General features: G+C 50.3%; 1 protein-coding gene across 6 annotated transcripts; it reads left to right on the top strand.

Moving 5' to 3' along the window:
* ECHDC2 (enoyl-CoA hydratase domain containing 2) lies at nucleotides 1–25,227 on the top strand. Of its 6 annotated transcripts, XM_036447660.2 has the most exons (11): nucleotides 155–340; nucleotides 9,525–9,592; nucleotides 9,659–9,746; nucleotides 11,641–11,727; nucleotides 12,748–12,840; nucleotides 14,651–14,707; nucleotides 14,925–15,112; nucleotides 21,133–21,183; nucleotides 23,750–23,797; nucleotides 24,595–24,682; nucleotides 24,723–25,227. In XM_036447660.2, the coding sequence occupies exons 1-10, from the start codon at nucleotides 208–210 to the stop codon at nucleotides 24,670–24,672; spliced, it is 891 nt and encodes a 296-aa protein (XP_036303553.1). In that variant the 5' UTR covers nucleotides 155–207; the 3' UTR covers nucleotides 24,673–24,682; nucleotides 24,723–25,227. The 6 variants fall into 6 exon arrangements, with proteins under 6 accessions (XP_045440566.1, XP_045440565.1, XP_036303555.1 ...); XM_036447659.2 differs by having other exon boundaries at nucleotides 156–340; nucleotides 24,595–25,227; XM_036447662.2 differs by lacking the exon at nucleotides 12,748–12,840 and having other exon boundaries at nucleotides 154–340; nucleotides 24,595–25,227.
* The last annotated feature ends 36 nt before the right edge of the window (nucleotides 25,228–25,263 follow it).

Raw genomic sequence — 25,263 nt, 5'->3', positions numbered from 1 at the left:
AACACTGCCGCTTGCATGAAGAGACGCCGGCAGCCTTGCCCCGAACCCCGCGGCGGGGCCAGGCGTCCCCCGCCGGCGGCGAGCAGCGCGGCCCGCGGCCGCCAGGGGGAGCAGTGCGCAGCCTCCTGCCGACCTGCGGGCGGGCGGGCGGGGAGCGGGAGCGCAGGTGGGGCGCCGCCGGCCGCGCCGTCCCAGCCCCGCGCCCACATGCTGCGCTCCCTGGCCCGCGCCCCGCGCCTAGCGCGCCCCCGGGGGCCCCTGCCCGCCCGCCGCTGCGCCTCGGCTGCCGCGGCCCGGGACCCCGAGATCCAAGTGCGCGCCCTGGAGGGTCCCGACACCGGTGAGTGCGCTCTCCGCGCTCCCCGGGAGCACCCCGGGGGCGGGCGGGCGGCCTGGGCGGGCCGGGGCCGAGCTCAGGAGGGGGGCGCCGGGCGCTGCGGCCCGGCCCAGGCGGTGCCCACGGAAAGACTGAGACCGGAGGGTCGTCGAATATATTTCAGGATGTGTACCCCGATCCCCTGCGTCCTCGTCTAGGTTGCCCGAGAAGGGGGGACCCCCTGACTGGCCTCCCCGGCACTCCTTGGGATGGGGACTCTAGGTCCGGACCGGTCGTCTCGGTCCCCGTTGGGCCTGGGCTGCGAGGAGGGGGAGAGGGACGGATACTCGGGGGTAGGACCCGGCACCAGCACCCGCCCCCGCCGCTTTAAAAGCCTGAGCGCGCCCCTGGGCCAAGGCCTTGGCCGGGTCCCAAGGGGGCCGCGGCCGCGGGGCCAATAGCGTGAGGCCGCGGGGGAGGGCGGGGGGAGGGCGGGGAGCGCGCGGCTCCCTCCTCCTCCCTGCACGGGGCCGGGAAAGTTCGTCTGCTGGTCACCGACGGAAAACGCCTCGATTGCGCATTGTGTGTTTTCTTGGTATTGTTACCCATACCCCTCAGTCTTGCCCTCAGGCCTAGGCCGTTCTCTTGGCTTTCTCCCCAATCCTGTTTGTGTCAAGAGTTTTTAATTTGCACAATCTGCATGGAGGACTGCACCTCTTGTTTCCTCCCCCACCCCTAACTAACGTTTGGAGAGCTGCTTTGCTGTGTTAACCTAGTTCCTTGCTTCCTGCTCCCTCCTGTGCATCCCCCCGCTTTTGATGGGCATGTAGGGGTCGCTGAGTCTTAGAGAATGCCCCTTACTCGCATGCGTTATTCGTGCCCAGCTGGCAACAGTGCTTGCCTTGATGTTTTCTTTGCCATGAAGAAACAGAGGCACGCAGACTGATGCATATGCCTTTCAGCATAACTATTATAGCTTGTCTCGTTTTTTTATTCTTGTAAGTATATTTCCAGTAGGACGTGATCTCACTCATCTAGGGAAATGGTGAACGACGTAGACTGATGAACAGGAACAGACCCAGAGATAAGGAGCCATGGGTCAGACTGTTGGACCTCAGAGGGAGGGTGGGGATAAAAGGGAGAGATCAACCAAAGGACCTGTGTGCATACAGATGAGCCTAACCAGTGGTCAAGGACAATAGGGGGGTGAGGGCATGAGTGTGTGTGTGTGTGTGGGGGGGGATTGGAATGGGGGACTGAGGACAAATATGTGATGCCTTAATCAATAAAGAAATTTAAAAACAAAAACAACAACAACAAAAACAACAACAGAGGCACACCCTGGCCCCGCAGCTCAGCTGGTTAAAGTGTCATCCCTATACCTCAAGGTTGCAGTTCCATCCTCCCCACCCCTCCACCCCACCCCATCAGGGTACATACAAGAAACAACCAATGAATGCATAAGTGGAAATAAATGTCTCTCTCTCAAAATCAATAAACTGCTTGGCCAACGTGGCTCAGTGGGTAGCAGGCGTCTTCAAACTACGGCCCGCGGGCCACATGCAGCCCGCAGAGGAGTCTGATCCGGCCCGCCAGGTTTTTTGGGCAGTGAGTGCAGCCGAGGTGTTACAGTAGGAATTAGTAGTTCATATAGTCCAGCCCTCCAGCTCTCTGAGGGACCGTGATCTGGCCCCCACTTTAAAAAGTTTGAGGACCCCTGGACTGCGGACTGAAAGGTCCTAGGTTCAGTTCCGGTCAAGGGCACATGCGGGGTGTGTGTGTGTGTGTGTGTGTGTGTGTGTGTGTCCGGGCTAGATTCCTAGTAGGGGGCATGCAGGAGGCAGCCAATCAATGATTCTCTCATCATTGATGTTTCTATGCCTCTCACCCTCTCCCTTCGTCTCTGAAATCAATACAAATATATTTAAAAATAAATAAAATTTTAAATTAAAAATATATAAAAAACAGCTGCACAGGGAAATTAAGCAATTTGAATCATGTGTGATTTCAAAACTTGTGTTCTCAACTATTAGGTCATCACTGCCTCTTCTGTACAAAACACAGACTAATACATCAATAAAAAGTATTATCAGGGGTCATAGACCTTGCAGATAGCAGAATTGTTATCCATGGATAACAAAGATCAGCATAGTAAGCCTCTGCCCACCTTTTATTTTTTTATTTAAATACTAGAGGCCCAGTGCATGAAATTCATGCATGGGGGAAGGGGGTCCCCTCAGCCCAGCCTGCATCCCCTCCAATCCAGGACCCCTTGGGGATGTCTGACTGTTGGCAATTGGACATCCCTCTCACAATATGGGATCACTGGCTCCTAACTGCTCACCTGTGTTCCTGATCGCCCCCCAACTTCCCCCCTTACCAGCCTGATCGCCCCTAACTACCCCCCCCCCCCCCGCCTGCTGACCCGGTCACCCCACGCAGCCTGCTGGTCAGTTGTTACTGTGAGAGCATCGTGACCAATTTGCATATTACCCTTTTATTTAGAGATATAGATATTTTTTATTTATTTCAGAGACAAGGAGTGAGAGAGAGATATAGAAATATCAATAATGAGAAAGAATCATTGATCATCTGCCTCCTGCATGCCCCATACTGGGGGAACAAGCCAACAGCCCTGGCTTATACCCTGACCAGGAATCGAACCGCGACCTTCTGGTCCATAGGTCAATGCTTAACCACTGAGCCATGCTGGCCGGCTGCCCCTACCATTTAGAAGGTCATTGAGGGACAGGCATAAGGAGAAGCAGTGGAGGAAGCATGAGGAAAAGACTCCATGCAGGAGAAACGCCACCCCCCAAAATGACTTGAGGCCATTTGATGTTTTTGTTAGAAGCCACAGGCTCTGCCTTCATCTTGGACCGATGGCATACGAGTATTATCACACCTGTTGTCCTTGAAAACAGGATTGGCTTGTTAACCACTCTTCACCCTTCCTTATGGCTCTATTCCAACTCCTTACCATGGGTTCATTTTAAGCTGTCCCACCTCTGTGTTTTATCCTAGCCATGCCCCTGACTTGGGTCCTCTCCTTTCCTCTCTGCCTATGTAAATACTTCTGGAATTATCACCTTTCTCTTCTTGTTCTTTTAAAAAATATATATTTTATTGATTTTTTACAGAGAGGAAGGGAGAGAGATAGAGAGTTAGAAACATCGATGAGAGAAACATCGACCAGCTGCCTTCTGCACACCCCTCACTGGGGATGTGCCCGCAAGCAAGGTACATGCCTTTGACCGGAATCGAACCTGGGACCTCTGAGTCTGCAGGCCGGTGCTCTATCCACTGAGCCAAACCGGCTAGGGCTGGAATTATCACCTCTCAATATCCCTTTATTTTCCACGTATCTGGACTTGTGTCCCTCGTAGGTTGTTAGCTCGCTGAACGGAGGACTGCTAGCTGGGTCCAGCTGTTAACGTAGGCAAATTCTCTTTTTCCCCCGGGCTTCCGTTTCCCCTTCTGTGTAATAAGGCGTTGTTAAACCAGTTGCTCTGTATACTAACTACCTCCAGTAGTTTCTGTTGACTCCTCCGCATGTCGCCAAGCCTGTGATCCAAACCCTCCAGGCAAAAGTGATCCTACATCACCGGCCAAGGACGCCTTCAGCCAGTGGCTGGGTGGGTTTGGTGCGTAAGGAGAGTGCAGGGCAGGCCCATCTCTACTGCTGGTGCCCAGAAACAGCCGTGTTCCTAGAACCCGGGCTCACACAGAAGGCAGGGGCCGTGGCAGAGTCCTCTTGGTTTCTCCATGCGGTATGCAAATTGGATGTTGTCAGATGAAAGAATGAAAGCCATAGACACCCTGCCTGGCTCTTCAGGGCCACCAGCGTGGAGGTCATACCTTGTTTTGGGCCCTAGACTTTCCCCAGCACCTGTGTCCTTTTCCTGCTCACTGTGCCCACAAACTCTGGCTAACCATTTATGTGCCTATGTGCATTATTTCTTTTTTCTTTTCTTTTTTTTAAAATATATTTTATTGATTTTCCACAGAGAGGAAGGGAGAGGGATAGAGAGCTAGAAACATCGATGAGAGAGAGACATCGACCAGCTGCCTCCTGCACACCCGCTACTGGGAATATGCCCGCCACCAATGTACATGCCCTTGACCGGAATCGAACCTGGGGACCCTTCAGTCCCCAGACCGACACTCTATCCACTGAGCCAAACCGCTTTCGGTGCATTATTTCTTTTAATCCTCAAAGCAACCTTTGTTTTTATTATTTCTATTTACAGATAAGGAAATTAAAGGCCAGGTGGACAACGTAATGTGCCCAAGGCCATGGAACTGGTGTATGACTGAGCGATGGCTTGAGCGAAGCACAATAAGTTTGGCAGCTAGTGTTTTGAGAGAGGAATATAAAGATGAAAAGAGGAGAAAAAGATGAAAGATGGGAGAGAGTCAGCCAGAGAGAGAGGAACGACAGAACAGGAAAGCGAAAGGAGAGAAAATTTCTATCAACCCCAGGACATCATTACTGTTTTCGTTTTCTATCGCCACCAAGCATTGTTGCTTATAATAACACATTTATTGTCTCATAATTTCTGTAGGTCAGAAGTCCAGGCACACATTAGCTGGGTTCTCTTGCCTTGGGTCTTCTTGGACAGGGTTATGTTCTCATCATAAGCTTGACTGGGGAGAGATCCGCTTTCAAGCTCCTCGCCTTGTTGACAGAGCTCACTTGCTATGTTTATAGGACTTAAGTCCTGTTTTCTTGCTGACTGTTGGCCAGGGGGCCCATCTCAGCTCTTAGAGGCTTCCCACACTTCCTTGATAGATGACCCTCTCCATAGTTCCACTATTTCTCTAGAATGCACTAGCAAAACAGTCTTTAAAAAAATAATAATAATAATAATAAATAAATCTTGCCAAAGCCAGTTTGGCTCAGTGGTGGAGCGTCAGTCTGTGGACTGGGGGGTCCCGGGTTCGATTCCGGTCAGGGGCATGTGCGTTGGTTGCGGGCACATCCCTGGTGGGGGGTGTGCAGGAGGCAGCTGGTTGATATTTCTCTCTCATCGACGTTTCTGGCTCTCTATCTCTCTCCCTCCTCTCTGTGAAAAATCAATAAAGTATATTTAAATAAATAAATAAATAAATAAATAAATCTTTATTGTTCAGATTATTACAGTTGTTCCTCTTTTTCCTCCCACAGCTCCCTTCCAGTAGGTTCCCACTCCACCCTCTGCCCTTACACCCCTCCCATTGTCCTCATCCATAGATGTACGATTTTTGTCCATACTCTTCTCACCCCTCAACACCCCTTTCCCTCCTGAGAATTGTCAGTCCACTCTCTATGCCCCTGATTCTATTATATTCACCAGTTTATTCTGTTCGTCAGATTTTTTATTCACTTGATTCACTTGTTGATAGATAGGTATTTATTGTCACTATGTTGTTCATAATTTTTATCTTTACCTTTTTCTTCTTCTTCCTCTTCTTAAATAATACCCTGTAGCATTTCATATAATTCTGGTTTGGTGGTGATGAACTCCTTTAGTTTTTTCTTATCTGTGAAGCTCTTTAGATGACCTTCAATTCTAAATGATAGCTTTCCTAGGTAGAGTAATCTTGATATTAGGTTCTTGCTATTCATCACTTTGAATATTTCTTGTCACATTCCCATAGTTTCTGTTGAGAAATCAGCTGACAATTGTTTGGGTACTCCCTTGTAGGTAACTAACTGTTTTTCTCTTGCTGCTTTTAAGATTCTCTCTTTGTCTTTTCCCTTGGCATTTTAATTATGATGTGTCTTGGTGTGGCCCTCTTTGGATTCCTTTTGTTTGGGGTTCTCTGTGCTTCCTGGACTTGTAAGTCTATTTCTTTCACCAGGTAGAGGAAATTTTCTATCATTATTTATTCAAATAGGTTTTTAATATCTTGCTGTCACTCTTCTTCTGGCATCCCTATAATTCAAATGTTGGTACGTTTGAAGTTGTTCCAGAGGCTCCTTACACTATCTTCATATTTTTGGATTCTTTTTTCTTTTCTGGTTGAGTGTTTTTTGCTTCTTCGTATTTCAAATCTTTGACTTGGTTCTTGGGATCTTCTAGTCTGCTGTTGGATCTCTGTATGTTATTCTTTATTTCAGTCAGTGTAAATGCTTAATGTCTAGTTGGTCTTTTTCATATGCTCAAAGGTCTCAATAAATTTCTCAGAGGTATCTAGAAGATTCTTGAGTAAACTTGTAACCATGGTTTTGAACTCTATATCCAGTAGTTTGCTTTCTTCTATTTCTTTCATTTGTGCCCTGTTTCTTTGTCTCCGCATTTTGGCTGCTTCCCTGAGTTGACAGAGTGGCTTTGTATGCTAGGTGTCCTATAGGGCCCAGTGGCTCAGCCTCCCCAGTTACCTGAGGTGGACATTCTTGGTGCACCCCTTTGTGGACTGTGTGTACAGCCTTGTTGTAGTTAAGTCTTGATTGCTGTTGGTATCACTGGGAAGAATTGACCTCCAAGCCATTTGGCTGTGAGGATCAGTTGTGTCTACAATGGTAGAATTTCTATGCTGGAGAAACTTTTTTTTTTTTAAATATATTTTATTGATTTTGTACAGAGAGGAAGGGAGAGAGATAGAAAGCTAGAAACATCAATGAGAGAGAGTCATCGATCAGCTGCCTCTTGCACACCCCCTACTGGGGACATGCTATGCTGGAGAAACTCTTATGGAGCAAGACTTGCTTCATTGGGGCTTTAGCTCTTATGGATCTGAGGAGTTGTAATCTGGATGATCTCACTCTGACCATTGGGTACACTGGCTCTTGGATCTCCAAGGAAGTGCAGAATCAGCCTCTGCCTGAGGCCACCCAGCAGGAGCTAAAGAGAGATCTGCAGATTCCTCCCCTTTGTTTGAGGTCTGGAGGTGCCCAGATGAGGCCCAGCTGTGAAGCAATGCAAGCTGCTTTCCAGCCTTTGGCCTTCTTTTGGAGGCTCTGGGGCTCTCTGACCCAGCTGCAGTTTGTTAGGTTTAGATTGCAAAAGGCCAGGCCATTCATATGCAAAAGCCTCTGCACACAGCTGGGATGGCTTTGTAAATTGGGTGGGACGGGGTCTCAGGGAATCACCAGAGCGGAGCAAACAGCAAAAGCTGACCATCAGCCCTTCCCCAAAGAGGACCCCAGGTCTCTGTGTCCCGCGGCACCATGTAGAAACAATGATTGCTGCAAGCACCTCTGAGAGAATGCCAGATAGTCCAGTTTCTCCCTGTATGAATCTGGATACCCAGAGTTTTGCCCGGAACTGGAGTTCAGAGCAGTTGGGAGCTTGTATCTCCCTCCCGATTGAAAAAGACAACAGCGTATGCAGTTGTCAACCCTTTTCTGCACATACCTCCGTACCTCTGAACTTCACTTCCGCACCTCCCCACTCTCTCCCAGTCTCAGTGTGCTTTTCTCTTTCCTTCTAGCTGTATAAATCCCACTCAGCCAGCCTTCCTGTGGTTCTGGATGATGTCCTTTTTGTCTTTTAGTTGTAGTTTTGAAGTGGTTGTGCGAGTCAGCAAGTTCAGGTGTTTACCTATGTTGCCATCTTGGTTCCTCCTCTCAAAACAGTCTCATAAACAGCGTAACCTAGCCATGAAAGTAACATCTCCTCAGCTTTGCCATGTAATTGACTCTACTCTTGAGAGTAACATTTGGTAGCCTTAGCTGTATTCTTTTGGTTAGAAGCAATTCACAGGTCCTGCCCACACTCAAGTGAAGGGACTGTGCATAGAGGGGCACTGGAGGGTCTGTCGGTCACAGTGACCTTGGACCTAGACTCTTTTCCTCAACCCCTCTGATAGGATTCCTCTGTTTCCACCAGTTTCTCTTCTGAAGCACCAGAGCTGGGGAGAACTGTGGGGACATCTAACTTCCTCTGTGGGACCTCCAGGCCTCGCTGGGCTCAGTGAACTCTTTGAGTTTCTGAGGAGGCGAAGGAAGTTCACCGAGCCTGAATGTCACAGTTCTCTGCCCTAGACCACCGCTTTCTAACTTCAGGCTGGACACCCTGTCCCTTGAGAGCTCTGAAACTTTCTTGGGCCCTTCTCTATGTCTCAGATCAACTCACACTGAGAATGCCATCGTAATAAATACTGCTTGTTCTGCAGACGAAGCTGAGGTACACATTTATTGTTAAGTGAAAATAAAGGAAATTTATCACCTGTATACGGTACGGTAGTACGGTAGTTGTCAACACAAACCAGACAAACTGTGAATCCTACAGTATCAAGAATTTACTCATCTATTCAATGACAATCATGTCACCACCTTCTGGAACATCATCATAACAATCCAATTCCTGAATTTCCTGGTGAATTTCTTGTGACTCCATTTCTTTCAGAATCAGTGGACCAAATCTCTCATGTTTAGCCTGGGGGGGGGGGGGGCTTATATTTCACTCAGAAGGAAACCTGTAAGCAGGTCTTATTTTCGGAGGATGTCTTATTTTCGGGGAGACACGGTAGTATATGCTTTTCTCCTGTTAATCTGGTTTATGTCAGTTTCATGGTCGGGCCCAGCCAGAAAGAACCTACGCGGCCCAGCTCTGCAGATTTTGTAGGACCTCCCACACCCAGGGGCCTCGTCTGTGCAGCTCCCTCTGCCGGGAATGGGCTTTTCTCCCCACGACACACACTCACACACACACACACACACACACACACACACACACACACACACACGTCTGCCTGCCTTGCTCTCCTAGTCATCCCTCAGCTCTCAGCTAAAAGGTCGGTTCCTCCACCAGGTCACGTTGACCTTCTACACTAGGGTTCCCCTTGGCCCACTCCATTCCTCCTTCCTCCTTGTCCTTTTTATTGTGTTCTCATCACAAACAGTAATTGCATCACCGAATCTCTGTCTTCTCTGTCACACTGCAGGTTCTGAGAGAGAGAGAGAGAGAGAATGTGTGTGTGCATGCGTGCGCGTGTGTGCGTGTGTGTGTGTGTGTGTGTGTGTGTGTGTGTGTGACGATGGCAGAAGCAGGCAGGAACCACTGCAGTGGTCATTGTCCCTCTCCCCGTGTTCTCCACAGTCCACAATCCCCTCTGCTTCTTTGGTGAAGCAGGAGGGACAGTGCTATTCAGTTTTAACGTCAGGAGAACCAAAGCTGGGCATGTGTGACTCCCGTCACGCTGCCGCTCAAGGGTAGGGGCTGCCCAGGCCCAGCCAGGGTGAGCGGGCCAGGGCCTCACCCAAGGTCGCCCGTCCCTGCAGGAATCACCGAGATCCTGATGAACAGACCGCAGGCCCGAAATGCCCTGGGATACGTCTTTGTTAGCGAGGTGAGGCACGCACACACCGGGCGGGCCGGGCCGGGCCGGGAGGTGTCTGACGGGTCTGCTCTGCAGCTGCTGGAAGCCCTGGCTCGGCTGCGGGAGGACCGGCAAGTGCGCGTCCTGCTCTTCCGGAGTGCAGTGAAGGGTGTGTTCTGCGCAGGTGGGTGTCCCCCCTCCCCCCCTCCCGGGGCTCCGCGGGGCTCCCCCCCCCCCCCGCCCCCGCCCGCAGGGGTTGGTGGGGGCTTACGTCATCTCTGGCCGAGGACTCATCCTTCCCATTTGACAGACGTGAACTCAAGTCTCAGAGGTAAAACTCCCTGCCTAGGGTTACATAGCTACCAAGGGGTAGAAGAGAATCCGGTTTGAACTTGGCCTTTCTGTCCCCCGAATCCTTATTCTCGAGGCCACACCATGCTGCGTTCCAACCCCTTCCCTGAGGAAAAGAGGAAACTGAACCAAAGACCAGCAAAGGTTCATCCATGAATCAGAGCATCTTTCCTTTTTATGGCTGACTCTCCCATTGCATCTTCACCCATTTTATTAATCCATCCTTTGGGGGACACTGGGTTGTGTACACCTCTTGGCTATCGTAGGTAATGCTGTTCTGAACACTGGTACGCAAGGGTCTGTCTGAGTCCTTGCTTTCCATATTTGGAGTATATCCTTAGAAGCGGAATTACTGGATCACAGTAGTTTCATGTTTTACTTTTTTGAGAGACCACCAGAATGTTTTCCACAGCAGCTGCAACATGTTATAATCCCACCAGCAACGCACCAGGGTTCTCCACGTTGTTTATAATAGCCATCCTAATGGGATGTGAACTCATTGTGGTTTGGGTTTGCATTTCCCTAATAACTAATGATGTTAAGCATCTTTTTAAAAAATATATATATATATTTTATTGATTTTTTTTTTTACAGAGGCTTGACAACACTCATGTTCTGTCTGCTTTTGCAAATTTACCTAATGATGTTAAGCATCTTTAAAAAAATATTTATTATTTATATATAAATATATATATATATATATTTTTTTATATTTTATTATTATTATTTTATTTTATTTTTTACAGAGGAGAGGGATAGAGAGTTAGAAACATCGATCAGCTGCCTCCTGCAACACCCCCTTCTGGGAATGTACCCCAATCAAGGTACATGCCCTTGACCGGAATCAAACCTGGGACCTTTCAGTCCTCAGGCCGATGCTCTATGCTAGGGGTGTCGAACTCAATCAGAGAAGGGGCCAAAATCTAAAATCCAGCCTAAATCGCGGGCCGAATGGTTTACTGAACAGTCATAAACTGTCATTGTGATGGAAACGCAGCGGAGTGCAGTGATGACAGCGCAGTGCGGGCCACATTGCAAGGCCTGGTGGGACGGATTTGGCCCGAGGGCCTTGTGTTTGACACATGTGCTCTATGCACTGAGCCAAACCGGTTAGGCCATTTAAGGATCTTTTCATGTGTTTGTTGGCCACCTGTGCATCTTCTTTGGAGAAAAGACTATTGAAATCTTTGTCCTTTGTGGGTTTTTTTGTTAAGTAATAGGAGGTTTTTGCATGTCCTAGACAATCTCCTATTAGATATGTGAACTGCCAATATTTTCTTCCATTCTGTGGGCTGTCTTTTCACTCCTTCGCAGTGTCTTTTGGCAGAAAAGTTTTAACCCTTTGCACTCCGCTGTCCCCTCTCAGGGGACATAGGAATTCTAGCATCTCACTCGGATGTCCCCTCTCAGGGGGGACATTGCAGTTAATTAGTGATTACGGGGAATTGAGTTAATTCAACGCACGTGTCCGCCGCAAAGTAGCGTCGAGTAGCTGGTAGCCAATGTCCAGAATGGTTCGGAGTGCAAAGGGTTAATTGTGAAACACAATTTTTCTTTCTGTCGTGGCACCTCTCCTGTATGACCCACTCCCTTTCCTCCCTGGATCTTCCTGGTGTTTCTCCTTCCCAGCTGGCTGCTTCTCCTCAATCTCCTTCGCTGGATCGGAACAGCCGAGGACTCAGTAACGGGTTATTTCCCAAGGACTGTCGCCAGCCCCTCATTTGCAGGTGCAGACCTGAAGGAGCGGGAGCAGATGAGTGAGGCAGAGGTGGGGGTCTTTGTCCAGCGGCTCCGAGGCCTGATGAATGAGATTGGTGAGGGTCCAGACGTGGGGTGGAGGAGGGTCCTGCTGACCCCTGCCATACCCCCCCCCCCCCTTTATTCTAAGAAGACAGCTTCTACCATAAGCTCCGTGGAAAGACAGATGGCTCTCCCAGGGAGGACGGGCACAGGAATTGCACAAGGAGGAGGCGACCAGAGGGTGTAGAGGGCGTCTCCTTCGCACGGGGCTCAGCCTTTGTGTCCCCCTCCACCCACCCCGTGACGTCAGGCTTCAAGCCTCGCTGTTCCAGAGGAGCCATGTTCCACCAAACATGCTTCCAGGCTTGGACATTGTGGGTCCTTTGGCTGGGATATCCCTCCTCAGCCACCTGAACTTCTTACTCATCCCCTCCCCTTTTTTTTTTTTTTAATATTATATATTTTTTAATTTTATTGATTCTTTACAGAGAGGGAGAGAGAGGGATAGAGAGTTAGAAACATCCATGAGAGAGAGACATCGATCAGCTGCCTCTTGCATACCCCCCACCGGGTTGTGCCTGCAACCAAGGCACATGCCCTTGACGGGAATCGAACCTGCGACCTCTCAGTCCGCAGGCCGACGCTCTATCCACTGAGCCACACTGGTTTCGGCCTTACTCATCCTTTAATACCACCCATACCTCCTCCCCCAGAAGGGCTTCCCTGACCCCTCCTCCAAGCTTCCTGTAACAGAGTACAGACCGCCTGGGTCTGTCTTCCCAGGCCTCATTCCATTCTGTGTTCCCGGCACCCAGCACGGGGCTTGCCACACAGAGCAAGAAGGGAAAGCAGAATGGCCAGTCCCCAGGTGGCTGGCAGGGGAGGGGGCCCGAGCAGGGATCATCCAGCCCATCATCTCCCCACCCTGGTTCCTAAGCTGGTCCCACACATTCCCCTGTTGGAAAATCCAGCTTCTAAAATAACCCGGCTGAGGCCCCCAAATCTGACACCACTGGGGCCCTCTCTAACCGTGGGTCCCTCCCTGTCCTGGTCCTGCCAACGCCTCTCACCGGAGCCCTTCTTCGTCTCCGCAGCGGCCTTCCCCGCACCCACCATTGCAGCCATGGATGGGTACGCCTTGGGTGGAGGCCTGGAGCTTGCCCTGGCCTGTGACCTTCGAGTGGCAGGTACTGGGCAGGGGGAGAGGCGGGGTAAGGTGGTGAGGATAGGGTGAGTGAAACAGGGTAAGTCTGGGGATCCTGTGAAGTCAGCCACTGCTCTTGGCTTTCCTACCCACCGCAGACTGAAGGCAAGGTGGGGGGCACAGGGGAAGCTGGTCCCTCCTGGCCCAGCCCCTGACTGCTGTAGAACCAGCCACTCCCGGCACCAGCCTCCCTCAGCACCAGAGTGCTCCTGCCGATTGAGAGCCACTGCTGACGGGACAGGGGCGAGAGCACAGAGAGGGAGGGCAGAGCAGGACAAGACTAGGTGTCTAACCCTCCAGATCTGTCCAAGAAGCTTTACTTAGCATGTGTGGGTTTTTAAAATATATTTTATTGATTTTTTACAGAGAGAGAGAGAGAGAGTTAGAAACATCAATCCGCTGCCTCTTGCACACCCCCTACTGGGGATGTGCCCGCAACCAAAGTACATGCCCTTGACTGGAATCGAACCTGGGACCCATCAGTCCACAGGCCGACACTCTATCCACTGTGCCAAACCGGTTAGGGCTACTTAGCATGTTGTGAACAAAGGTGAGGCAGGGGCAGCCTGTCACCTGCCCAGCTGAACACAAACATCCCCGGCAGGAACATTGCCCTCTGGTTCATTGTCCAGGCCTTGCAGAGTGGAGAGGAGATGAGGACACCGGTTACATTTTAACCTTACTGACTCGGTGGTGAGGTGCTCCCTTCTGGAGACAGAAGAGTCTGCGCCATCATGGCGCTCTGTCTTCCCTCAATGCTTTCCCCTGCCGCCCCGGAACATTTTAAAATATGCAACTCAAGCCCTGACCGGTTTGGCTCAGTGGATAGAGCGTCGGCCTGCGGACTGAAGGGTCCCAGGTTCAATTCTGGTCAAGGGCATGTACCTTGGTTGCAGGAACATCCCCAGAGGGGGATGTGCAGGAGGCAGCGGATGGATGTTTCTAATCGATGTTTCTAACTCTCCCTCTTCCTTCCTCTCTGTAAGAAAAAAAAAAAAAATCAAAAAAAAAATCAGTAAAATATATTTTTTTAAATGTGCAACTCGAGCCACGTAAGTAGCTGATAGCTACACAATGCATGCCAACGAAAAGGCGTCAAAATGCCTGTCAGGCCATAGCCCCAAATCTGCTTCTCACCTTGTCCCGTGTTTAAGGCCAACGAACCTGCAGGGTTTGGACAATAGGAGGGAGTGTAAAACCCCTCACAGGCAGAAGAGATGGCTGTTCCCTCCTGCCTGGCTCAGGTGGCCAGAGGGAATTCAGGAGAGAAGCCTGTGGTGGAACATTCAGAGGGCTTCTCAGAGGAAGCAGAACTCAGGAGAGGGATGTGGACTGAGCACGGGAAAATGTCAGGCTGATGAAGCGCCGGGAGGAGTAACGGGTGGGAGCGGAGTCCTTCACACTCCGGGCCAGACCATAGCTAAGGGTGCCTGGGACAGAGAATCCATTAACCCACAGACAGGCCGTGGGCACCTTCCAGGTCCCCCTTCCTTGTTCCAAGCACCGTTACCTCACTGGGCCCTTGGCAGCTCTATGAAGCAGGCAGAAGAGTGGTCATCATCTCTTTCCACCTATGAGGCTCAGAAAGGGAGAGACACTTGCCTGGGGACGCACAGCCCCCACCCTCGACCCCAGTGGGGACGGTAGGATGAGGACCTGGGCCTCCTGACCGCCAGGCCGGAATGTGATGGAAGTGGTTGGCTGAAGGGGTGAGCAGAGAGCCCAGAGGTAGGTGTCACGTCTCTCCAAGGATTGGCCCTTGAGAGGGTGGGGTCTTCCCTCTGTTTATGCAGCTTCCTCAGCTGTCATGGGGCTGATCGAGACCACCCGAGGGCTCCTCCCAGGAGCAGGTAACGTCACCCACAGCACCCGTCCTCCTCTGCCTGCCCACTTCCTCTGGCCAGAGTACTTCCCCGTCTCCTCTTTCCCCCCCGTTTCCTAGGCTCTGCCCTTCCGGCCTGACTCAGAATCTGCTTCTGAGAAGAAGTCCTGGCTGATGCCCAGCCTGGGCCCTCTCTGGGCTCCCACTTCCCACGCTGACTGACCATCCCCATTCCCTCCCTGCAGGAGGGACCCAGAGGCTGCCCCGGTGCCTGGGGGTGGCCCTGGCGAAGGAGCTCATCTTCACAGGCCGACGGCTGAGTGGGACCCAGGCCCAGGCCCTGGGGCTGGTGAATCACGCCGTGGCCCAGAATGAGGAGGGCAGTGCTGCCTACCTCCGGGCGCGGGAACTGGCCCAGGAGATCCTGCCCCAGGTGTGCTGGCAGCCCAGCCCAGCGGGCAGGGAGGACCTGCGCCGTGGGGGACGCGTGTGGGGAGGCCAGGGTGTCCCACAGGGCCACATAAGATCCACGTTCCCAGACTCATAAAATTAGCCCTCTTCGAATCTTGCATCCATTTAGCCATCCAGTAAACAAAATTAAGTCAAATGTTAAAATGAAAATTGAATTCTGAGGGACTCAGATGGGCTTGAAAGTCTTCAGAACAGCACTGTCCAAGAGAACTTTCTGAGATGAGTGAGTGGTTGAGTGGCCTTAGCATATCATTAGCATATTATGTTTTGATTGGTTGAATGTATGAATGGACGAACGGACACTTAGCATATTAGGTTTTTATTATATAGGAGGCTTGATTAAGCCCTCGTGGAGCATCTCCTATTAGACACTATCTTAGGTACTTTCATTGGAACAATCCAGCTGGGTTGATTATCCTCATTTTATCTGTAATGTAACAGACCCAGGAAAGTTAAGTGACTTGCTCATCAAGGTCACAAAAAGTGACTGCAATGCCGTAGCAGAGAGACAACACAGGTATTTTGGTAATTATTTTACATAATATAAAAACTACATATAATGTAAAAACTAGCATTTTATTCCAAAGAATACACAATATGTACAAAAATTTCTAAAACTATAAAACTAATGCATTTCAAATATAAAAAATGTTCAAAAACATGTTCCAAAACAAAAAATGTAAGTCTATAAAAATATTTTCCATTCATCATTTTAGTATTAACAGATGAAACTATTTGAATAATTATGAAAATTAAATATTTATTTTGTGTTTTTTTTTTAAATACTTTTTTACTGATTTCAGAGAAATTGTTTCAGAGAGGGAGAGAAACATCAATGATGATAATAATTGATTGACTGCCTCCTGCAAATTCCACACTGGGGATTGAGCCCACAATCTGAGCATGTGCGCTGAACAGGGATTGAACCCAGGACCTTCTAGTTCATAGGTAAATGCTCAAACACAGCCACGCTGGCTGGGCTAGTATGTATGTATGTATTTATTTATTTATTTATTTATTTATTTTAAATATATATTTTATTGATTTTTGTACAGAGAGGAAGGGAGAGAGATAGAGAGTTCAAAACATCAATGAGAGAGAGTCATCGATCTGCTGCCTCTTGCACACCCCCTACTGGGGATATGCCCGCAACCAAGGTACATGCCCTTGACCGGAATCGAACCCGGGGCCCTTCAGTCGCCAAGCCAACGCTCTATCCATTGAGCCAAACCGGTCCCGGCTAGTATTTATTTTGGAAAAATCTTTCTCTATCTTCTATTTAAATAATCCTACCTTCTTCTTCTTCTTTTTTTTTTTTTAATATATTTTATTGATTTTTTACAGAGAGGAAGGGAGAGAGATAGAGAGCTAGAAACGCCGATGAGAGAGAAACATTGGCCAGCTGCCTCTTACATACCCCCTACCGGGGATGTGCCCGCAACCAATGTACATGCCCTTGACCGGAATCGAACCTGGGACCTTTCAGTCCGCAGACCGACACTCTACCACTGAGCCAAACCAGCTTCGGCAATCCTACCTTCTTTTTATAACTTTGAGCCTTCCCTGAGGACAGGGACTATAACTTTAAAAACTAATAGTGACTTTGATTTAAAAGAAAGCATGTTTTGTCTTCATTTCTTTTTTTAGTTTCGTAACATATAAATGGAGCATCTGATGGTGCCACTCGGCCAATTTTAATGATATCAGATTCCTATTATACTTGATCAGGAAGTATCTGATCTAAACAAAACTCTACGGGACTCAAGGTCTCGGCTGGCTGCACCTTCAGAGGGGTCCTACCTAGCAAGACTGGTAGACTAAAGGGTTGTCTTTTTGCAGAAACTGTGTAACTGGGTCTTTGAGCTCGATCTCAAGATGATTCTGATTTTTAGTATTCTAAAATAATGGTATTATACTAATGTAAGTACCAGTATTTCAGTACTTGAAAGTAGCTTTGCATTCCAAAACACCAGCATACCAACAACTAGTACTATAATTATTAATCCCAATGCTGGAATATCTGATGCAACCTAAAAAAGTAAACCTTCAGCTTCCAGCCAGTTCCTGGATGGAGTGACTGCCAGGTGTGGAACATGGCTACCCTCTGGTGGACAAACCACTAAGACTAGGGAGTCAAATGGTTCCAGAGAGTAGGGTCCAAAAATGACTTCTAATGAATGCAAGGGCTATAACTTAATATTCATATTTCCCCCCTAAATTGAAAATATACATTTTGCTTTAAATTATGAATTTGGCTGTTTTCTACTTGAACATACGGTACCAGTGTGATTCACTGTCCTCATTTCCAAAAAACAACCTAATTATTAGATTTTTAATAATCCTCACATTTAAGTATGTCTATATACTTAGAAATAAATGTGTCTGCTAATACATACACAGACATATACTGAAATGGGAACCTCCAGGATATTAGTTTAAAAAAAAACAAGGTCCCTACTAGTATGTTTATTATTATCCCATTTGTGTAAAAGGTGTTGGTACAACATGCCTTGTAGGAAAGGGTCAGGAGAAAGGAACTTCACTTTTTGCTTTATCCTTTTCCATATTGTTTGAATTCTTTACTATCACATTTTAATTCATGTTTTAAAAATGTCTCTTAGAATTAGATTACCCTCTAAAGGTATATTCCTTGTCCCTTAGACCATTCTAAAAAGAATTTACCGCATTTTTCGGACCATAGGACGCACCGGACCATAAGACGCACCAGTTTTTAGAGAAGGGAAATGAAGAAAAAAAGATTCTGAAACAAATAGTGTCCTAAAATATTTTATGTGCATTAAAACCCAACATCACAGTCATAAACACATGTAATCAACCCTGTAAAGTAAACAGCAGCATTTAGAACCATTTTAGAGCCGGGCAAGCACACAGAGACCACACAGAGCTGGGCAAGTAAAATAACTTTTTTTTTTAAAGTATATGTGTAGGCTATATTTGGACCATAAGACGCAGGGACTTTCCCCCCCACTTCTGGGGGGGGAAAAAGTGCGTCTTATGGTCCGAAAAATACGGTAATTTATGTACCAGAGGCCTGGTGCACAATCAGGGCCAGGGAGGGACTGTGGGAGGGCCCCAGGGCATATTTGGCCCATCTTGCTCATTCCCAATCAGCCAGACCCCAGCAGCAAGCTAACCTATTGGTCAGAGCATCCGCCCCCTGGTGGTCAGTGCATGTCATAGCGACTGGTCGACCAGTCAACTGCCTATCCCCTGGTGGTCAGTGCACATCAGAGCAAGTGGTTGAGCGGCCTTAGCATATCAATAGCATATTACGGTTTGATTGGTTGAGTGGCCGACTGGACAAGTGGACACTTAGCATATTAGGCTTTTATTATATAGGATATGAGTACATACAGAGGTGGCTAAAGTAGGTTACAGTTGTGAGTATGCAAAAGTTTATTCTTGTATTATTATTATTTTTTTTTATATATTTTATTGATTTTTTACAGAGAGGAAGGGAGAGAGATAGAGAGTTAGAAACATCAATGAGAGAGAGTCATGGATCAGCTGCCTCCTGCACACCCCCCACTGGGGATATGCCCGCAACTAAGGTACATGCCCTTGACCGGAATCGAACCCAGGACCCTTCAGTCCCCAAGCCGACGCTCTATCCATTGAGCCAAACCGGTCTCGGCTATTCTTGTATTATTTTTAAATGTATTTTTATTCATTGATCAGCTGCCCCCTGCATATCCCACACTGGGGATCAAGCCTGCAACCCAGCATATGCCCTGACCGGAAATCAAACCATGACTTCCTGGTTCATAGGTCAATCCTCAACCACTGAGCCATGCCAGCCAGGCACTGTATTATTTTTTAATGGTTGTATTATTTATTATTATTACTAACCTACTTTTGCCCACCTCTGTATATTTATTGATCTCCTTCTTTTAAGCAACTGCACTTTTTCATTCATGGTCTAGATGTGCTATTATTTAACCAGTACCCTAATGAACATTTATGTGGCTTACATCTTTTTGCTACTGCAAAATAGCTGGAGTGAATAACTGTGCATCTTAGTGTACTTGTAGTTGTGCATCTGCAGGATAGATTCCTACAAGGAGTTGCAACATCAAAGAGTATGCTCATCGCCCATCTGGTGTGTCTCAGTGGTTGAGCATTGACCTATGAACCAGGAGGTCATGGTCGATTCCCAGTCAGGACACATGCCTGGGTTGCGGGCTCAATCCCCAGTAGGAGGTATGTAGGAGGCAGTTGATCAATGATTCTCATCATTGATGTTTCTCTCCCTTATGTTTGTTTTTTTTTTTAAGCATGTGCATCTAACATTTGCCAATTCTTGCCAAATTGCCTTCCCCAAAGCATTGTACCAATTTACTCTATCAATAATGTATGCAAATACTTGCTTCCTAACCCTAGCAATAGTGGGCAATACCAACATTTTTACTACTTACCTGGTCTGAGGTTAAAGGGGCACCTCCCTGATTCTCATTTTCTTAACTAGGAATAAATCTGGGAACCCCTTGTGTTTATATTTTTCTGTGAACTACCTTTTCATATATTTATGAATATTTGTTGGAAAAATACTAGCTTTTTAAAAAATATATATATATTTTATTTATTTTTTACAGAGGAAGAGAGAGAGATAGAGAGTTAGAAACATCGATGAGAGAGAGACATCGACCAGCTGCCTCTTGCACACCCCCTACTGGGGATGTGCCCGCAACCAAGGTACATGCCCTTGACTGGAATCAAACCCAGGACCCTTCAGTCCGCAGGCCGACGCTCTATCCACTGAGCCAAACCGGTTTCGGTGAAAAATACTACTAGCTTTTTATAAATCAAGAAAATTCATCTGTCATAAGTATCACAAATACATTTCCCCAGTTTTTTACTGTTGCCTTTGATTTGTGGTGTTTTTCTCAACTTCATTTCTATGTAACTAGCTTTTTCTTTTCTTTCTTTTTAAAAAAAATATATTTTATTGATTTTTTACAGAGAGGAAGGGAGAGGAATAGAGAGCTAGAAACATTAATGAGAGAGAATCATCGATCAGCTGCCTTCTGCACACCCCCTATTGGGGATGTGCCCACAACAAAGGTACATGCCCTTGACAGGAATCGAACCTGGGACCTTTCAGTCTTCAGGCTGACGCTCTATCCACTGAGCCAAACTGGTTTCGGCTGTAACTAGCTTTTTCAATTATGGCTCCTTTGCTATCAGACTTTAAAACAGGCTTTCTTTTTCTGATAAACTCTTACTTATAAAAACTTCAAATAATACGACTACTACAGGCAGAAAGTGCGCCCTCTGCCTGGAAGTGGGGCTGGGGATGCAGTGCCAGGCCTGTTGTTGGCACAATTGGAAGCAAGACCAGACAAGCGAAGATGGCAGCTTTGATGCTCTTGCTTCCCAATGGCTGTGCAAAATGCCCCCTTGCGATTTCAACCCAGGCTGGCCAGACCTCAAAGCCCACGTTCTAATCCTGACCAGGCTTTGCCTCCACCGACGGAAAACTCGCTTGCCGTGGAGGTTTGCATTTGCTGAGCTGAGCCGGGCAGCGGGTGGAGGGAGGGAGCAGCAGTGGGAACACTGACTGGGAGCCATACCCAATCTCCGCCTGACGCACTGGACAACTCCCCTCCCCGAGCCTCAATTACAGATGGCACCATCCTGCAACTGTAACCTACACCAATAGACAAGTCTCTGGGCGGGAAAGCACTTTGTAAACTGTTGTATTCATAAGAATGAATTAAACGACAAGAACCCCAGAGGGTGAGGATTGGGCAGGGCAGGGATCAGTCAGGCTTTCTTTATGACAGAAAAGGAGCGGGGACAAAGCCAGCAGCTGCTCACACTGGCGGAAATAACGCTGAGCAGAAAGCTATTACTCCGCCCCCCTGCCCACACCTCTCCCCCCTCCAGGGAGCTGTGTGCCTTTATTTCTGCTCCCCGGTCAGCAGTGATCCCCTCCTCAGCCAAGCCTTTTCTTTTCTCCAGGCGCCCATTGCTGTGCGGCTGGGCAAAGTGGCCATTGACCGCGGAATGGAGGTGCGGGCTCGGGCCAGGACTGCGGTCGGTGGGGTGGGGTGAGGCCGGTGGGGTGGGGTGAGGTCGGTGGGGTGGGGTGAGGCCGGTGGGGTGGGGTGAGGTCGGTGGGGTGGGGTGAGGCCGGTGGGGTGGGGTGAGGTCGGTGGGGTGGGGTGGGGTGAGGCCGGTGGGGTGGGGTGAGGTCGGTGGGGTGGGGTGAGGCCGGTGGGGTGGGGTGAGGTCGGTGGGGTGGGGTGAGGCCGGTGGGGTGGGGTGAGGCCGGTGGGGTGGGGTGAGGTCGGTGGGGTGGGGTGGGGTGAGGTCGGTGGGGTGGGGTGAGGCCGGTGGGGTGGGGTGAGGTCGGTGGGGTGGGGTGAGGTCGGTGGGGTGGGGTGAGGTCGGTGGGGTGGGGTGAGGTCGGTGGGGTGGGGTGAGGTCGGTGGGGTGGGGTGAGGCCGGTGGGGTGGGGTGGGGTGAGGTCGGTGGGGGTGGGGTGAGGTCGGTGGGGTGGGGTGAGGTCGGTGGGGTGGGGTGAGGTCGGTGGGGTGGGGTGAGGTCGGTGGGGGTGGGGTGGGGTGAGGCCGGTGGGGTGGGGTGAGGTCGGTGGGGTGGGGTGAGGTCGGTGGGGTGGGGTGAGGCCGGTGGGGTGGGGTGAGGCCGGTGGGGTGGGGTGAGGTCGGTGGGGTGGGGTGAGGCCGGTGGGGTGGGGTGAGGTCGGTGGGGTGGGGTGAGGTCGGTGGGGTGGGGTGGGGTGAGGTCGGTGGGGTGGGGTGAGGGCGGTGGGGTGGGGTGAGGCCGGTGGGGTGGGGTGAGGTCGGTGGGGTGGGGTGAGGCCGGTGGGGTGGGGTGAGGTCGGTGGGGTGGGGTGAGGTCGGTGGGGTGGGGTGGGGTGAGGTCGGTGGGGTGGGGTGCGGTCGGTGGGGTGGGGTGCGGTCGGTGGGGTGGGGTGAGGTCGGTGGGGTGGGGTGAGGCCGGTGGGGTGGGGTGAGGCCGGTGGGGTGGGGTGAGGTCGGTGGGGTGGGGTGAGGTCGGTGGGGTGGGGTGAGGTCGGTGGGGTGGGGTGAGGCCGGTGGGGTGGGGTGGGGTGGGGGGGGTGGGGGGAGGTCGGTGGGGTGGGGTGGGGTGAGGTCAGTGGGGTGGGGTGAGGTCGGTGGGGTGGGGTGAGGTCGGTGGGGTGGGGTGAGGTCGGTGGGGTGGGGTGAGGCCGGTGGGGTGGGGTGGGGTGAGGTCGGTGGGGTGGGGTGAGGTCGGTGGGGTGGGGTGAGGCCGGTGGGGTGGGGTGGGGTGAGGTCGGTGGGGTGGGGTGAGGTCGGTGGGGTGGGGTGAGGTCGGTGGGGTGGGGTGAGGCCGGTGGGGTGGGGTGAGGCCGGTGGGGTGGGGTGAGGTCGGTGGGGTGGGGTGAGGTGGCTCGGAGGCAGCGAGCTCAGCACTCTGACGGCTCAGCTGGAAAGAACGCGGGGACCGGATTCCTGGAACATCCAGTCCCGGGGTTGCTTGAGTGCCAACTTGTAAAGTTTGACCAGGTGACATCCCAGATTCATTTTATCCTCATCCTTTTCCCTTGGGGAGAAGGAAACGGGGGTTCAGAGAGGGTAAATGGCTCATCCGGGTCACAGAACCAGTAATAAAACCAGGTCGGTGTGGCCCACGGAGAGGGTCCATCCCTCCACATCAGCTTCCCTAATCGTCCATCACACACTGAGTCTGAGCTGAGCCGAAGACAGGGACACAGTGAGTCCAATGTCGTCACTGCCCAAAGGTGGGAGGGGGGTAGGTACAGGCTCAGGTCACTAATAAAAGGTTGAAAATACCAAGCAGAGAGCCGGTGGAGATTTAAGCAGCACTGTCCCACTGGGTAGTGCCGAGTTACAGGAATTTTTCTAGAGCTGGGCCTTGGAAAGAACGAGAATTCCAGGAAAGGCAAAAAATAGGAGCAAAATCACAGGGATGTGTAAACAAGCAATTCAAAGGGGTGAGTGAGAATAAATCACGGAAGTTAGGGGCATGGGTTCTGGTGCTGAGCTATCTGGGTTCAAAGACCTGCTTTTCCACATACTGCTGTGGTTTTGGAGAAATTCCTTCACCTTTCTATTCGTCAGACTTGTCGGTTGCACAGTAGGGATGGTAACCTTTGTTGTTAGGATTATACATGCCGAACTTCCCTTAGAACAGTGCTTGCTCAGCAGCAATAGTGAGCTCTGAGCACCAGGGCCAGACTGTGAAAGCCTAGAACCTTATTCCCAAGGGCAATAAGTTCACCAATGGGGGTGACAGGAGGCATGGTGAGGCAGCCCATGAGAACACTGTCTGCAAAGACACAACCTCCTCGGCGCTACCGGCTTGTCAACCCTCCCCATTGTGCTCACCGCCCCTATTGGTCCCAGCACTGTTATGTCAATTTAGGTGTTTGCTCTCCAAGAGTCCTTTATCATAATCATCTCTGTGCGTGACTGGCACACAGTAAGACTCAGTAATTCTCTGCCGGAGTAAGCCATGAACCAACAGAATAGTTCAGGCAGTAAGGCGGGCGAGCTCAGTGTGGGTGGAGGTGGGCAAGGTCAGGCTTATTCAGGATTCTTTCTCGCAGGTGGACATCGCATCGGGGATGGCCATTGAAGGGATGTGCTATGCCCAGGTATGTGGTTGCTGCCCAAGTCCATGCATGCTTGTAAGCAGATGCTGGGCCAGGGGGACCTCATGTGCAATACATGACCAATTTAATAGGCCCCTCCCAGCCCAAAGGGTCTCTCTCAATGACAGTTGCTCCTCACAGTCAGCCTGGGCTGATCCCAGAGGAACCACACTGCTCTCTCTGGGACTGCTTCCTCAGCTACCTGGTGGTGGTGCATTCTGTCCCCACCGAGAGAAGCACAGAACAGAGATACCTGAGAGGAAGAAGGGCTTCCTGTCTCTGTACGAGTAGCCACAGTAGAGGTCAGGTTAGAGTTGGGATGTAAGGTCTTGCTTATTCCAGCCTGCAGGCTGTGTGTGTCTGACAGTGTGGTGGTAGCTCTGGGGCTGACCTATTGAAACCCAGCTCCTGGGTGAGTCAACAAGTACTAACCTCAAGGTCAACAGACATCAAAAACTCCTAACCAGGGGGTCCTGGAACTTGCAGGGCCTGGTGTGAAAGCTACCCACCAGGACTCAGAGCCAGTTCCTCATGGTGAAGCCTTGTATCAGACAGCTGTGTGGAGGCATGTAAGCATGACAAGCAGAGGCCAATGACAGGCCAGGTGCTAAAGGCGCAGTCTGCCTTCTTCAGGAAACTAAGGGGCCACGAGGCCCATACCTTTGCACGGCCCAATACCAGAGCCCAGCGACAATAGGAAGACTTGGACCCTGCCTTGTCATGGGCTGGACAAACTTGAGCAAGTCCTTACTGGCCTCTAGCCCTGCGCCCCAACAAACTAACATTCTGTGTCGTTTCAGAACATCCCCACCCGGGACCGGCGAGAGGGCATGGCCGCCTTCAGGGAGAAACGACCCCCTCGATTTGTGGGCGAGTAACTCCCATTCAGCTCAAGCCCGGGAGGCACGCCTGACAGGGCAGGATCCAGAAGGGACATGGGCAGCATTGACTGCCCTCATTTCTCATCTCCGGGCTTCAGTTTTCTCACACGGACAATAATGCACCTAAAATGACTCATGTGGTGCCTGGTACGAAGGTGCTGACCTGGCCACCTACTGGTACCATCCTTCTTCCCTCCCTGTGTATATCACCACCGGGGCCCGTTAGCTTTGGAGAATGCCTCTTTCCCTACTGGAATGATAAACGAAGGATTAAAACAGATCCCCTCTGCCTTCGTAATTGTTGGCTCTCAGGCCTGACGTCTGCCTCTCAGGGAGCAGGTGTACTCACCTGAGATGGCAAGAAGCAGTAAGACCCCCAGTTGCTGACCGAACAATAGAAATCAGAAGGAAACCCAGGTAGAGGAGTAGGTGCCAGGGTCAGACCGCAGACTCCAGCTCTCCACGTTAGTGACTCACTGTGTGCCTTAGCTTCCTCATCTGCCACAGGGAGTTGTTGTGAGGACTTAAATAAAATGCCTCGTGTTCAATAAATGTGAGTTGTTCATGTGCAGTGTTGGCGAGAACCAA

The sequence above is a fragment of the Pipistrellus kuhlii genome, unplaced genomic scaffold, assembly GCF_014108245.1.
Source record: "Pipistrellus kuhlii isolate mPipKuh1 unplaced genomic scaffold, mPipKuh1.p scaffold_m20_p_2, whole genome shotgun sequence".
Lineage (NCBI taxonomy): Eukaryota > Metazoa > Chordata > Mammalia > Chiroptera > Vespertilionidae > Pipistrellus > Pipistrellus kuhlii.
Note: the sequence above shows the minus strand (reverse complement) of the source record. Positions and strands in the feature narration are given on the sequence as shown.